This window comes from Vigna unguiculata, chromosome 8, assembly GCF_004118075.2.
Source record: "Vigna unguiculata cultivar IT97K-499-35 chromosome 8, ASM411807v1, whole genome shotgun sequence".
Lineage (NCBI taxonomy): Eukaryota > Viridiplantae > Streptophyta > Magnoliopsida > Fabales > Fabaceae > Vigna > Vigna unguiculata.
Genome location: NC_040286.1, coordinates 36,377,937 through 36,393,298, shown reverse-complemented (window position 1 = coordinate 36,393,298; position 15,362 = coordinate 36,377,937). Strand labels below are relative to the sequence as shown.

General features: G+C 32.0%; 1 protein-coding gene across 5 annotated transcripts; it reads right to left on the bottom strand.

The window, feature by feature from the left end:
* Nucleotides 1-3,930: 3,930 nt before the first annotated feature.
* LOC114194455 (peptide methionine sulfoxide reductase-like) lies at nt 3,931-7,089 on the bottom strand. Of its 5 annotated transcripts, none has more exons than XM_028084679.1 (4): nt 6,928-7,089; nt 6,664-6,690; nt 5,100-5,626; nt 3,931-4,489 (listed from the first exon to the last, which is right to left on the bottom strand). In XM_028084679.1, the coding sequence occupies exons 2-4, from the start codon at nt 6,680-6,682 to the stop codon at nt 4,238-4,240; spliced, it is 798 nt and encodes a 265-aa protein (XP_027940480.1). In that variant the 5' UTR covers nt 6,683-6,690; nt 6,928-7,089; the 3' UTR covers nt 3,931-4,237. The 5 variants fall into 5 exon arrangements, with proteins under 5 accessions (XP_027940480.1, XP_027940482.1, XP_027940479.1 ...); XM_028084681.1 differs by having other exon boundaries at nt 6,625-6,690; nt 6,928-7,071; XM_028084678.1 differs by having other exon boundaries at nt 5,100-5,629; nt 6,928-7,035.
* Nucleotides 7,090-15,362: the final 8,273 nt, after the last annotated feature.

Below are 15,362 nucleotides of genomic sequence, written 5' to 3'. Positions count from 1 at the left end.
CAAAATCACAAAGGTCAAAGTCTTCAAAATAATATAACAACAATAAAATCTTTTAACTACCACGAATAATCGTATTAAATACCGATGATAATAATATCAGATGAAATCTCACTTACTTAATTTATTAGAAGAATAAAAATGAATAAAGGAACAGTACGATAAAAAAAATTCAGTAGTACTGTAACAGATATAATTAACGAAGAAATCAAGCATTTATATAAACATCCTTAATTACGGTCAATTCAGAAAAAAAAATATAATTTCTTACCAGGAATCAGTGAAATTAAAAGCAACAAATAGAAATTTTTAAACAACAAACCGTACTGCATTGATTATTTTTTTTTTCTGCAATATTGAAAATCGAACTATAAAAGAATGTTGTCGTTATCACTAAAAAGTATGAATAAAAGAATGGTAAATTAAGTAAACCTTTAATTTACTTTCTTTGATAAATATTTAAACTAAAAAAAAATAGTACGCTATAAATTATGCCACTTAAAAGTACGACGATTTAAACTATATATAATAATATAATTTAAATTCAAGAATTAATGTGACAAATGTTAGATTCTGGATAATAACATCTTTAAAATAGTTTATGCAAACTTTTTAATTGCAAACGTCTCATTGTGAAATAATTGCGAAACCGAAAAAAATAAAAAGTTTTCAGACCTAATTGTTGGAGCATTAGGGTACAATTTGGCATGGCGTGATGAGCTGAAACCAAAGCTCGGTACGCGCGAGAAACGGAGTGTGTAGTACACGCGCTGCCTTGGTTTTTCCGAAAAGGTGGTGGCGTCACTGTCTCATCTATTTGTTGCTTCCACACTCCGTTCACTCTACCTAAAAAGGCATCCGAGGGAGACTCCACGTGGCGATCTCACAAGCTGCCACGTTGACAAACACAAAACGTGCGTTCCATACTAAAATATGCACCCACATGGGTTCAAATTATTGGTTATTTTAATAACCAAAATAACGTAATTAATTAAAACTTCATTTTCATGACTACGATAACTTCAATGTAGAGAACTAGATCTATCTGGATAACGTAATAAAATTCTTAGACCATGATTATCTAACTTTATTTTTTGTTTTGAGTATCAAAATTAAATAGAAATTAATGTCTAGATTAAAGATAATTTAATACATATTTTTTATATGTTATATTGATTACAACAAGTTATAATTATTAAAGATAATTTAAATATTTTTTAAAGTTAAATATATGTAGTCTTTAAAATTTGAGACAAAATTTGAATAATTAAGATGTAGGATAAATAGAAGAAAAATGTTTAACAAAAATACATAATGAAAATTTGAATTTTGGAAGGAAGAATGAGATAAAAAGTGATAGATTTGAGAGAATCTAAAGAGAGATGTTCTAGTAATGGGGTAGTCCCTAAAATGTGGGGCACTACCCTCGTGCTTATTTACTATTTCATTTTCGACTTTTATATTTGGAATTTTGTTTAAATTTAAATATGATTTTTGTGACCAGGTTAATTTATAAATATTTTTGACTAATTTTTTATTTTTATAATGAGTAATATGACATAGGAAACAGGTTGAAGAAACTCCTAGAATACTTCACGTTAGACACGGCCATCATAATTAGGAAAAGGTTATCTCAGACACAATTATAACAAGTTCTAGACTTTTTATTTTTTTTATTTTCAATTTTTTTAGTAAATTTAAAAATGAAACCTACTGGTGGCAAGTTTGGAGACAAATTTAAAATATTGGTTTTAGTTGAAAATGGTATTTGAATTTAAAATATTGGTTTTAGTTGAAAATGGTATTTGAAATGAATGTACTGAATAATAATTTAAATGTGGTGTATAAGTTTATGAATATTTTATACGAATTTGGATTTTTGGTTGCGTTTTTTTTATTGTGCTTTCAAAATATTAAAATTTAAAAATATATTAAAAAAATATTTAAATTCAGTAAAAAATTCAGTAAAAAATATTTCAAAATGTTTAACAGACCATAACATCAACAAAATTCAGTAAAAAAATTGAATTTTATTTTATACTTTAACTTGGATAAAGATCCTGCATGCATAAGTTATATATGTGTATCATTTGGTCATTTAACTCCCATAAGTTTAATACTTTCTAAAATACGTATAATTTGCATGCATTGCATTTTTAAGAAGCAAATACGTTTTAGTCTTATTATTATTATAATGTTATTAACATTGTTAAATTTTTCCTCTTTTATGATGTAAATAAGATTATTTACACTTAAATGAAATTGACCACCCAACATTTAAGATATTTTTCTTTTTCAATGTCATTACAAGTCATAGATTTGAGTTTTAACATTTGATATCTAATATTGTTGTAAGATATGACACGTACACAAAATCAAAGTATACCATCTAAAAAATCAATATTTTACGTATCATATAAATTAGAAAGAAAAATACTGACAATATATGATAACCCCTTTACCCAACTTGCATAGCTATATATCTCGAATCTTATCAATATTATTTATATAGTTTTGATATCATTAATAATACATACTTGATTTCATCATTCCTTTATTGACTTAAAAAGGTTCCATTATTAGTCTACTTTTGTTATTTTCACATCATAGTATTTAACTTTCTGACGTCTTTTTAGTTCACACAGAATAAAAGATAGCTGTATAACGATGACGATTACGTGCAAGAATACATGTTTTTGTCTATTTTTTTTATAATAAAATATTAAAAACAAAAATTAGTGAATTGATGTAAATACCATGGTTGAACAGTTATCTTTTAAAACATATAATCTGAGTCTTAAATTATTATATTCTTATTTTATTATGAAAATAAAGAATATGATGAAAATGCAGTGTGCAGTATATGTTGTCTGCATGCATGGAAAATTGGAAATGACAAGAGGGCACGTTCAGTGGGGACTTCATGTCCTTATATATTGCAATCATAATATTCTTTTCGTTACAAACTGGGATTGTAATGATAAATATAAGAAAATGAATAAAAAAAATACGATAACAATCAACCTCAAGAAAAATAATACAAAGTATTTTATAATTTGTTGTACAAGAATAATATTGATGACTGATATATAATTTAAAGAAAATTGCTGACAGTAGTATTTTTTTTCAGCTCAGTAATTGTCAAAGTGTGTTTAGTATTCTTCAGTACATGTTTTTCATATAAGCAGACAAAAAATGAAACTTCTATACATTTTCTTCTTTCTGTATCACCTTTTGTTCAGTTTAAAGAAAAACAACCTGATAAAACTGATACGTTAAATATAATTAGATGTCATAAAATGTGGTCGAACTAACTGAATGTGTGAACTAAAAATTGGACTTTCATCATGCTAGAGTTTTATTTTAGAAGTATATGGATTGAATTTAAGATTTAACCTTTTTCACATCGAGGAGATAGGTTGGTTTGTTGTTATCAAAATTAGAAAATTATACCAACAAAAAACTTTCTTCCTTTATTTGTTTCAGAAATAAAGTTTCATTGAGTAGTGGAAAAGCAGCACATGTGACAGTGAAAGAAAGGAATGGTTGTGCTGAATTTAATGGAAATGCAAGGTGATGACAGTACCTCCTCTTCTGCCCCCCACTTTCTCGTTTAATGTTTTGCTTTCTTTTTGTTTTCTAGCTCTGCTTCTTCATCTAAGAGATCAAAATTACAGAGAATATAACAAGTTATGTGATACTGCTGCATCTGCATGTGCATCAATAATTAATTACAATTGAACAAGATATTTTGTTAGGTCAGTTTTATGACCTACCCTATATGTTTCCTGCAGTTTCTAGTTTCTAGACCACTAAAACAATAGGACACATTTAACACTATTCCCTAACCTTCCTCCACAGTACACTTTTCCTTTCTTTTTCATAACATCACTTCCTAAGGTATCATAGGAATAAATAATTAAAACTACTTCGTTCAACAAAGACTACTTTAGTAATTTCTGTAGCTCAAGAAAGAAATCAATGTCTAGCTACAATGCAGGGATAGCTTCAAGTTATATTAGGACACCCTAAAATACAATACTTCAAAAGCAAAATTATTTCATATATAACGGACAATATACAGCTCTACAACAGAATCTATGGCCATGTCCATCTTCAACCTTCAACATGCACAAGCCTTGATGTATTACTTGCTAAAAAAAGTTACAAAAAATTATGGACTTTCAGCATCTGAAGAACCGGTGTCGTTGATCTTTGGTGGTGATTCCCTCTTTAACAATTAACCATAGCATCGGATTGGATCATTGCAACCTTTAGCAGCAGATTGCCCAAAACCAAACCGACCCCCTTTCTCAAGGTACTGTTGGTGGTACTCCTCTGCTCTGTAGAACTTCTTGGCAGGAAGAATCTCAGTAACAATCGTCCTGTTCAACTGCTTCTGCTGTTGTTCCAACGATTCCCTGGCAGCCTTCTCTTGCTCTTCCGTGTAGTAGTATATTCCAGATCTGTACTGTGTTCCCACATCATTCCCCTGCCACAGAGGACAAGATCAAATAAAAAAATTGTAAGTAAGTGCTCAAGAACTAGAATGTTCAATTCATGTGTGTGCACCTGCATATCATTAGAATGCATGGATTTGGATGAAAGAGTGAATTCAAGAAACAAAAGTATGCATGCACATTGAAATGGAAGATTTGAAAATAAATAAAATATATTGAAAAAAGAGAACAGAAGATTTGAAAATAAACTTCTCCAATCCGTCCATTTCACACCCTTGGAATAAACATCCGCAAAGAGCAAATAGAAGGTTACAATTGCCTAAACAACTATTACAAAGAGACCCCTGGAATTTTATTTGACCCATATTAGAACAGAATTTACAAAACAAGACTCAACTAGATAGCAAAATACAAACGTATCTGTTAAATACTGGCAAGTGCAACAAAGGGAGGAAAACCAAAATTACTGTAGACAAATCAACCATGGAATCAGAAAAGTGTTGGGAAAACATTTTCATTGGCGATACAAAGTCCACACTTATTCAAATCGGCAAAGTCTAGATATATCAATCAGAAACCAGTTTGACTACCTCAATTTAACATGACATGGTTAATAACACAAACCAAAAACTTTATATATACCTGTCTATTCAGAGTAGTAGGATCATGTCTAGCCCAGAACAAATCAAGCAGAGACTCATAGCTACAACTTTTGGGATCGTATTGAACTCTTACAACCTCTGAGTGGTTTGTGGACCCCGAACACACATCTTCATAGATTGGATTATGCACAAGCCCCTGGGTGTAACCAACCTCTGTCTTGGTCACCCCAGGCATCCTTTGGAAGGCCAACTCAACACCCCAAAAACAGCCAGCACCAAACTGCGCAAACTGCTGGCCTGGTGCTGGTATGTCATCATCTGGACCCTGAGGAATGGATGAATCCAAGTTCTCTGGTGCCCTTGCGCTGCCAAATCCAAGTTTGTTCAATAGGTTCATGGAGGGCTTGTTCACAGCAATGCTAGGACGAGTTTGGGAAAATAAGCCAGAACGCTTGACAGAAAACCTAGAAAGTGAGGGCAGGAACTTGGTTTTGGAAGGACCGGAGAGGGAAGAAGAAACAAACACTGAAAGGGAATTGGACGTGGTGGTATAGCTGCTGCTGATTGCTGCTAAGCATTTTAGTAACATGAGAATTCTTTTCTAGAATAAATAACCAATTAAAAAATGCGTTTGTATATATGAAAGAAACAAAAGAGCCACCAAATCATGATGATGCCAAAACTGAAGTTACAAATTTCAACAAATAATCAAAAGCTTAAAACTTCTTAATCTTGAATGACTTATGTTGATCCATATGGGGGTTATTTTATTACTATAGCACAAATTTTATATAGGAAGGAACAGGGAAAATATAGTGGATACCTTTGACTTGAACAAATATTTTCTGCTTTCTTTTGAATTCTTACCCATTATTACAAAAATATCATCAAATACTGTGCTAGGACCAAATATAATTTGTTGAGCATTGAACATGCAAGATTTTTATAATTATGAAAATAAAAATTGAAGGCAGAAAACATTTTCTCAAGACTCAAACCAAACAAACTAAGACTCCCACCAATATATGTTTTAGTCCTAATCTTATATACATATTTTTATTATATCATCTGTATGTACGCGAATGACACCAAGAATGGACCACAAACTCCACAAACTGCAGACTCATATACAACTGTGCCTACTGTTCAACATTGATTTAACACTTGAAATTGCCACTTTATTTTATTCAAATTAAAAAATTAGCTGAAGTTTTTTCTTTCATGCATGTAGATAAAAACAAGTCTTTGTTACAAAATAAAGAAGTTATTTATGGTTTAACTATTACCACTAACTTGGGGGAAGATAAAATGATATACATAGTACTATTATAAGCTTATCATTTCATAGAATTTTCCGTCAGGCTAGCTGCGCAACAAATGGAAATTCGCATCGGGTCAAACATTGTGATAACAAATAAATATTATATCTTCTTCATGCTCCAATGCTTCACAGAAATTGGGAATTGCAACAGAATCACTTACAACACAGTAAAACAAAACCACACTCACATGGCCCAGAATTTTTAATAGAATTGGGAACATGAATATGAAGGAAATATGCCCACCAAATAGTAAATGAAATGAAATCCAATATCAACTCATACCTGCTCCACAAATTCTCATCTTCAACCCTTCAACAAATTACTCGAATCAATCTCCAAACAATAACAATAAGAAAGATAAAGACAACTTTTTTAACACTAAAAAGAAAAATTGAACAGAAATAAAAAGAACCCACAATCCCCTTTTTACTTCAAGATTAAAGGGAAGAGGGTAATGGGAGAGATGATTTTGAAAAACAAGAGAGAATAAGTAACTGGAGAATGGAAAACTAAAAGTAAAAAATAAAAAAGGAAAAAAAAACGTACCCAAATGAGAGCAGAAGAGAGGAATCGAAAGCTGGTTGATGATGGAGAAGGAAGATGAGGATTTAATCACTGCATAAAGAACGAGTCTTGACGCTGAACTACTATGGTTTCTCTCTCTCTCTCTCCTGGCATTAATGGTAAAAAGACTTAAAAACCCCTCCTCAACTTAACGCAAAGAACGGCTTAACCCTTTAAAGGGTAAAGGATAAGCATGTCATTTCAATGTCAAAATCACATTAAAATCCCTTCGCGTAGCGTCTAGAATATTACAGAAATTAGTGCATGTAAGGGCTACACGTCATGAAATATCGTTCATATATTTTTGTTCACGTTTAAAGTAAAAATTTGAATAAAATTATATATAAAGCGAGAAATTTAAATATATTTACTTTCTATTAAATTAATTAAAATACATTGTATATTAATAATTGTTTTCTGTTATAAAATAAAGGTAATAAGAGAGACAAAGGAGAGGAAGAATAGAGAATGAGAGAGTAGGGAGCAACTTCTGGTTTTATGTGTGTCTCATTACTGATAGGACGAGTCCTATTTATAGGTACAATATGGTAACCCAGAAAGGATATAAAATCAAATAGTAAATACAAAATATTACATCATAAAGAGTAATGAATAATATGATTATCAATCATATGAGTAATTGTATAAATCAATGGACGACCATTAATTCATAACACTCCCCCTTGGGTGTCCATTGATAAAAGAATGTGCCTCGTTAAAACCTTACTAGGAAAAACCCTTTGGGATAAAAACCTAGTGAAGGAAAAAGAGTACATCATTCTATATAATATTGTTCTTTGCATCTTCTAATTTCTCCCCCTCATGTAAACTTACATCATTAAGATGGCGGAGTCCAATCCTATGAACCAATTGCTCAAAAGTTCTCCTTGGCAAAGACTTTGTAAATAAATCTGCTAGATTTTCACATGAGCGAATCTTTTGGATCTCTACATCACCATTTCTTTGAAGATCATGAGTGAAAAAGAATTTTGGAAGAATATGTTTTGTTCTGTCTCCTTTAATATATCCTTCTTTCAATTGAGCAATGCATGCACTATTGTCTTCATATATCGTTGTTGGTTTCATTTTTCCCAAGGATAAACCACAAGTTTGTCGCACATGTTGAATTATAGACCTTAACCAAACACATTCACGACTTGCCTCATGTAATGCTAAAATTTCTGCATGATTTGACGATGTTGCTGTTATTGTTTGTTTCACAGATCGCCATGAAATCGCTGTGCCACCACATGTGAACAAATATCCTGTTTGTGATCGACCATTATGAGGATCTGATAAATAACCTGCATCTGCATAACCCATTAGATCTAATTTTGAATCATTTGGGTAAAACAAGCCCATATTCATAGTGCCTTTAAGGTAACGGAGTATTTGTTTTACTCCATTCCAATGTCTTCTTGTAGGTGAAGAACTATATCTTGCTAACAAATTTACAGCAAATGCTATATCGGGTCGAGTATAATTAGCAAGATACATTAGTGCTCCTATAGCACTAAGATATGGTACTTCAGGACCAAGTAGTTCTTCATCTTTTTCTTGAGGTCTAAAAGGGTCTTTATCAACATCTAATGACCTCACCACCATTGGAGTGCATAGTGAATGTGATTTGTCCATATAGAACTTTTTAAGCACTTTCGTTATATAAGCTTCTTGATGTACAAGAACACCTTTGTTTAAATACTCAATTTGTAATCCCAAACAAAACTTTGTCCTTCCAAGATCCTTCATCTCAAATTCTTTCTTTAAACAATCAATTGCCTTTGTGAGCTCATTAGGAGTTCCAACTATGTTTATGTCATCTACATAAACAGCAATTATGGTAAATTCATTCTCGGATCTTTTCATATAAATACAAGGACAAATAGGGTCATTTTTATACCCTTCCTTTAATAAGTACTCACTTAGACGGTTATACCACATACGTCCTGATTGTTTCAATCCATAAAGGGACTTATTCAATTTTATTGAATAATCCTTTTTAGAATTTGCTTTGTTGGGCACATTAAATCCTTCAGGGAGTTTCATATAAATATCATTTTCCAAAGAGCCATACAAATAGGCTGTAACAACATCCATGAGGTGCAAATTCAAACCTTCTTGTGCAACAAGGCTAATTAAATATCTAAATGTTGTTGCATCCAATACTGGAGAATATGTCTCCTCAAAATCAATACCAGGTCTTTGTGAAAAACCTTGAGCAACTAACCGTGCTTTGTATCTAACAATTTCACCATTCTCATTTCGTTTTTGTACAAAAACCCATCTGTACCCAATAGGTTTTACACCCTCAGGTGTGCGAACTACAGGTCCAAAAACCTTTCGTTTAGCAAGCGAATCTAATTCTGCTTGGATTGCATCTTTCCATTTTGGCCAATCATTTCTTTGCCGACAATCTTCAATTGTCATTGGTTCTTGATCATCATTGTCACTTATGACATCCTTTGCTACATTATATGCAAAAACCTCGTCAATATTGACTTTATTTCGATTCCATATTTTATGATTCATGACATAATTTATTGAGATCTCATCATTTTCAACAATTTCAGGTACCTGAGGTTCTTCTGGAACCGAATCATTGATTATGTCAAAAGAATCTTTTGGGACTTTTACCCCCTCGATTAGGCCATCTTGCCTTTTTTCCCTTTTTCTCACACGAGGATTTTTATCTTTGGAACCCAAAGGCCTACCACGCTTTAGGCGTGTTTGAGATTCATTTGCTATATTAGATTGTCCAACAGGAATATCAATTCTGATTGGAGTATTAGCAGCGGGTATATGCGACTTAGTTACCCTTTTTGTGTCAGTAAAAGCATCTGGTAATTGGTTGGCCAATTTTTGTAAATGAATTATCCGTTGAACTTCTAGTTCACACTCTTTTGTACGAGGATCAAGATGAGATAATGATAATTCATTCCAACCAATATCTTTTTCCAGTTTCTTTCTTTCTCCCCCTAACGTTGGAAAAATTGATTCATCAAAATGACTATCAGCAAATCGAGCTGTAAATAAGTCACCTGTTGATGGTTCAAGATATTTTATTATCGATGGAGAATCAACATATATTCCCAAACGTCTTTGAGGACCCATCATAGTCCTTTTTGGTGGGGAAATTGGGACATATACAGCACACCCAAAAATTCTTAAATGAGAAATATTTGGTTGTTGACCAAAAACCAACTGTAAAGGAGAGTATTTGTGATAACTTGTTGGTCTGATGCGAATCAATACTGCAGCATGCAGAATTGCATATCCCCAAGTAGTCATTGGAAGATTAGCTTTCATAAGTAAAGGTCGTGCAATCAATTTTAGACGTTTTATCAATGATTCTGCAAGTCCATTTTGAGTATGAACATGTGCTACTGGATGTTCAACTTCAATTCCAATTGACATACAATACTCATTAAAAGCATGAGATGTAAATTCACCAGCATTATCAAGACGAATTTTCTTAATTGGATAATCTGGGAAGTGGGCTCTTAACTTGATCAATTGTGCTAATAACTTAGCAAATGCTTGATTTCGAGTTGATAGTAAACAAATATGTGACCATCTAGTGGACGCATCAATTAATACCATGAAATATCTAAATGATCCACATGGTGGGTGTATTGGACCACAAATATCACCTTGTATTCGTTCTAAAAATGAGATTGACTCATTTCTAATTTTTTCTGGTGATGGTCTTATTATCAATTTTCCCTGCGAACATGCAGTACATGAGAAATCATTGGACTGAAGAAGCTTTTGACTTTTAAGTGGATGTCCACATGAGTTTTCAGCTATTTTTCGCATCATGATATATCCAGGATGACCCAACCGATCATGCCAAACAAGAAATTCATTCTTATTTGTAAGCTTCTGGCTTACAATAACATGCGTCTCAATCGCATTAATATATGTGTAGTACAAGCCATAAGAGAAGGCTGATAATTTCTCCAATACACATTTTTTATTTGACTCAATTTGAGTGATATAAAGATATTCAACATCTCCTTCATTATTTGTCTCAATATGATATCCATTTAGACGAATATCCTTGAAACTTAATAAGTTTCTATTGGACTTAGGAGAATAAAATGCATTTTTAATATGCAATCTTGTACCTCTTGGCAGAAGTACTGTAGCTCTTCCAGAGCCTTCAATTATATTTGTAGTACCAGAAATAGTACTAACATTGACTTCTCGCATTACCAAAGTAGAGAAAAATTTATTACTCTTGAGAATTGTATGAGTTGTTGCACTATCAGCAAGGCACAGATCCTCATCATTGGTGTTAATGCCAATATTCATTCTTCATATAAACATAAATATCAATATTAGAGATTACTTTGTAAGAGGAGAGAAAGAAAAAAAAATAAAATAGAGGATTTTATTCATAAAAACATAAAAACTTGTACATATAAAAGCAACATGAATTAAATATAAAACATTGTCTTAAAAATTAATCATAAAATAAAACTATTTTCTAACACTCCCATCACCAATAAGGTGATCAATGCTTCCATCGGGTTTAGAAAAGAAATCACCAATATCAAGATGAGTAGTATCCATATGACCATAATCAGAATCACCATCTTCATAAGCAAAGTGTGTTTCTACATTCTTCTTTTTAAGTGATTCTTGGTAAAGTTCAACAAGATGCTTTGGTGTATAACAGGCACGGGTCCAATGACCTTTACTACCACAACGGTAACATATATTTTCAGCCTTTTTGCCATTATTTTCACCCCTTTCTTTTTCCTTTTTCGCATTCTTGTTCCACTTCTGTTGATGAAGTTTCTCTTTGAAATTTCCTTTATAACCATGTCCACGACCATGATTAATAGCACGACCACGACCACGACCATGGCTACGACCACGGCCAAAATTACGACCACGATTATTATTATGGTCTTGACCTCGTCCATGATTATATGGATCAGATGTTGCTGCATTCACTTCTGGGAATGGAGCAGAACCAGTTGGTCGGGCCTCATGATTTTTCATCAAGAGCTCATTATTTTGTTCAGCCACAAGAAGGCATGAAATCAATTCAGAATATTTGTGAAAACCTTTTTCACGATACTGTTGTTGCAAAAGCAAATTAGTTGCATGAAAAGTTGAGAATGTTTTTTCCAACATATCTTCATCAGTAATTCTTTCTCCACATAGAGTCAATTGAGAAGTAATTCTAAACATTGCAGAATTATATTCACTTACAGTTTTAAAATCTTGCAACCGTAAATGCATCCAATCATAACGAGCTTTTGGCAAAATCACGGTCTTTTGATGGTCATATCTTTCTTTTAAATTTTTCCATAGTACAGAAGGGTCTTTTATAGTAAGGTATTCAATTTTCAACCCTTCATGAAGATGGCGACGAAGGAAAATCATAGCTTTAGCTTTATCTTGTTCAGATGCTTTATTTCCTTCTTTAATAGCATCACCCAGACCCATTGCATCTAGATGAATCTCAGCATCTAAAATCCATGATAAATAATTGTCCCCCGAAATATCAAGGGCCGCAAATTCAAGCTTTGCAAGATTTGACATGTTTTAGAACTTGATTAAGGAATATAGAGCGTTGTTCTTAGGGAGAAAGAAAAAAAAATATGCCTTCACGCTCAGTTGGATAACCCTCGTGCTGATAACGTGTTATAAAATAAAGGTAATAAGAGAGACAAAGGAGAGGAAGAATAGAGAATGAGAGAGTAGGGAGCAACTTCTGGTTTTATGTGTGTCTCATTACTGATAGGACGAGTCCTATTTATAGGTACAATATGGTAACCCAGAAAGGATATAAAATCAAATAGTAAATACAAAATATTACATCATAAAGAGTAATGAATAATATGATTATCAATCATATGAGTAATTGTATAAATCAATGGACGACCATTAATTCATAACATTTTCAATGTTGTTGAATAATTTGAACCAATTTTTTTCTGGAAATTAATATCATAGTTATTAAAAAAAATGCTTTTAGACAAGGAAGATACGTTTGGTTCTATATGTAAATTATTCTAAGAATGTGCATGAAAAGACCAATTATTTAAAATAGTATTTTCCAAGCTAGATTAAATACTATTCTTTAATAGACACTGTAATATAAAGTATCTAGTTATTGAAGTTGGGCACTCTCTTGAAAGATTGAGTTTGGGCCTTGTAAAGCCCATAGTGAATTACTACTGGCGCGTAAATTTAGCCCAGAATTGAGCCCATTAACTCAAGTGAATAAAATAAAAAATAATAATTGAACTAGGCTATTTGCTTCTTGCACTCCTACAATTACTAACTTTTTTCTCTTTACATTACGAAAAGACTCAAACACCCTTAATCGCTGCACCACACCATATCATCACCGCCGGTGCCGCACCGCTGCAGCAGGGAGAAAGAAGAGAAGGAAAACGTTGTTGAAAAGAAAGAAAGAAAAGAAAAGAAAAATGTAAAAAATAAAGAAAGAAGTTTTTTTTTTTTTCATTTAAACATGCAAGAATTAGGCACACAATCTTGGTAATTCTTTTTGACTTTTACTGATTAATATTTTCTTAATTCATGCTTAAAAAAAACAAAACCGTGATTTGATTTTTCAATAATTAAGTAAAACGATCAATCAACATCTGCTACACGCAGTGATTTTTAATCATAATTGTGGAAAATTAATTAGCAAATAAAACCTAATTGTTTTCATTTGATTAATTTAAATACTAACTCGCGTCTTCTGCAAAACACTATCATATTCATTTAAATCTTAAGCATGCAATTCAGTCTAAAAAGCTGTGACATAAAAGCAACTCAAAATAATATTTTAGCAAAAGAATGCAGCCAATTGCTGCTTAATTGAGACTTAAGAAGTCAAAGTGAAGATAGTGGTCAACATTGGGCAAGTTAAAAAAAGACACATTTAAAGTTCATAAAAACAGAAAAAAAAAAACATATTTAACGTAAAAAAAAAAAACATTATAAGTTGTTAAATTTGTAGTAATTTTGAATTTTACAATGTAGCATGTTTATAGCAAAAGAAAATGGTGTGCGCTTCGCATATTGTACCTTAAATATGAAAGTTCGCGAGATTCCTTTCGTTGGCGTTTCAACGTGGTGTCCTCGTGTAGAGTAAAAGTTAGAGTTTGGTGAACTTAATTGCTTTTTATATGATTAAACTCGAAGCACGATTGCAATTTGCATGTTATGGATTTTGACTATTTCTTTGTTTATTATTGAATGTATTTTCCACAAGAGTCGTGTAGGGAGTATATACAAGCTTCATATGTAATCATGCTTGTGATGATGATAACAAAAAAAAGTGCGTTTGGATAAGCGAAATAGGATCTGCACGTGAAAGAAAGCTACCCAAACAGCACCTTCAATCACAGATTCCTTTCCCTAATTTGTGTTCACACTTCACTCTGCTACTTTCATTTAAAAAATGCCTCTCATTTATCCCTTTCATACCTAAAACCTACCAATTAGTTTAGCTTTATGGTCCCACCACGTTATTTTCACCTTCACCAACTTATATTTATCAAAATATGTCATGGAATATAACAATTTGTTAAGAATCACGTAATAACAAAACTTCTTAAAGCATAATCATCTTTATAAACAAGAACAAAAATCGGTAAAAATCCTATATTGACAAGAGATAAGACCAATTCATAATATATAAGTGGGTGCAATCTTCACTTTACAAGTCGGTTTTGTGGAATTGAGTTAGGCTTAAAGTTCACTTTTAACCTGGTATTAGAATTAAGTTAAAGCCTATTCTAACGAACTTTCTTGGACATTTTGTTTCATTCGTTATTAAACCGCTAATGAACCACCAAATAAATTTACAAAAATTGCAAAAATCTTATGAACATATTCATAATTCTTTATCAATGTATTAATGTATTAAGATGATCACTCTCAGAATAACTCTTTATTTTCATTATAATTTTTTTCTTCCCATTATAAACGAACAAGAAGTAGGTTTCTCTCTCACACACACAATTAAAAATGATGAAATTAATATAAATAGAAAAAGTTTTGGGAAGATATAGATTCCGAGCCAAAGTTCCGTTCACACCTGAAAACTTTGGTTTGAACATTTCATCGCTGGCAACATCAAAGCAACACAGTTGTTTCATTTGAAGGGTTTGACTTTTCATGGTTAGCACAATTTACAAAACTTGGCTAAATTTCTTTAATTGTTTTAATAATATTATTTTTCACAATAAAACTTTATATTAAACGTTAATACATAATTATAATTTTGATCAAAAGAAACATTAATATTAAGCCGCGCGTCGGTTCCAATGTGATCCCGTAAGATGCTGCATTTAAGTCCGTTGGAGTCAAAGGGGCCCACACTTGCCACGTATGAAATCCGACGTGGCCTTTTCATTTTTCACATTTATATATATATGGGCAAT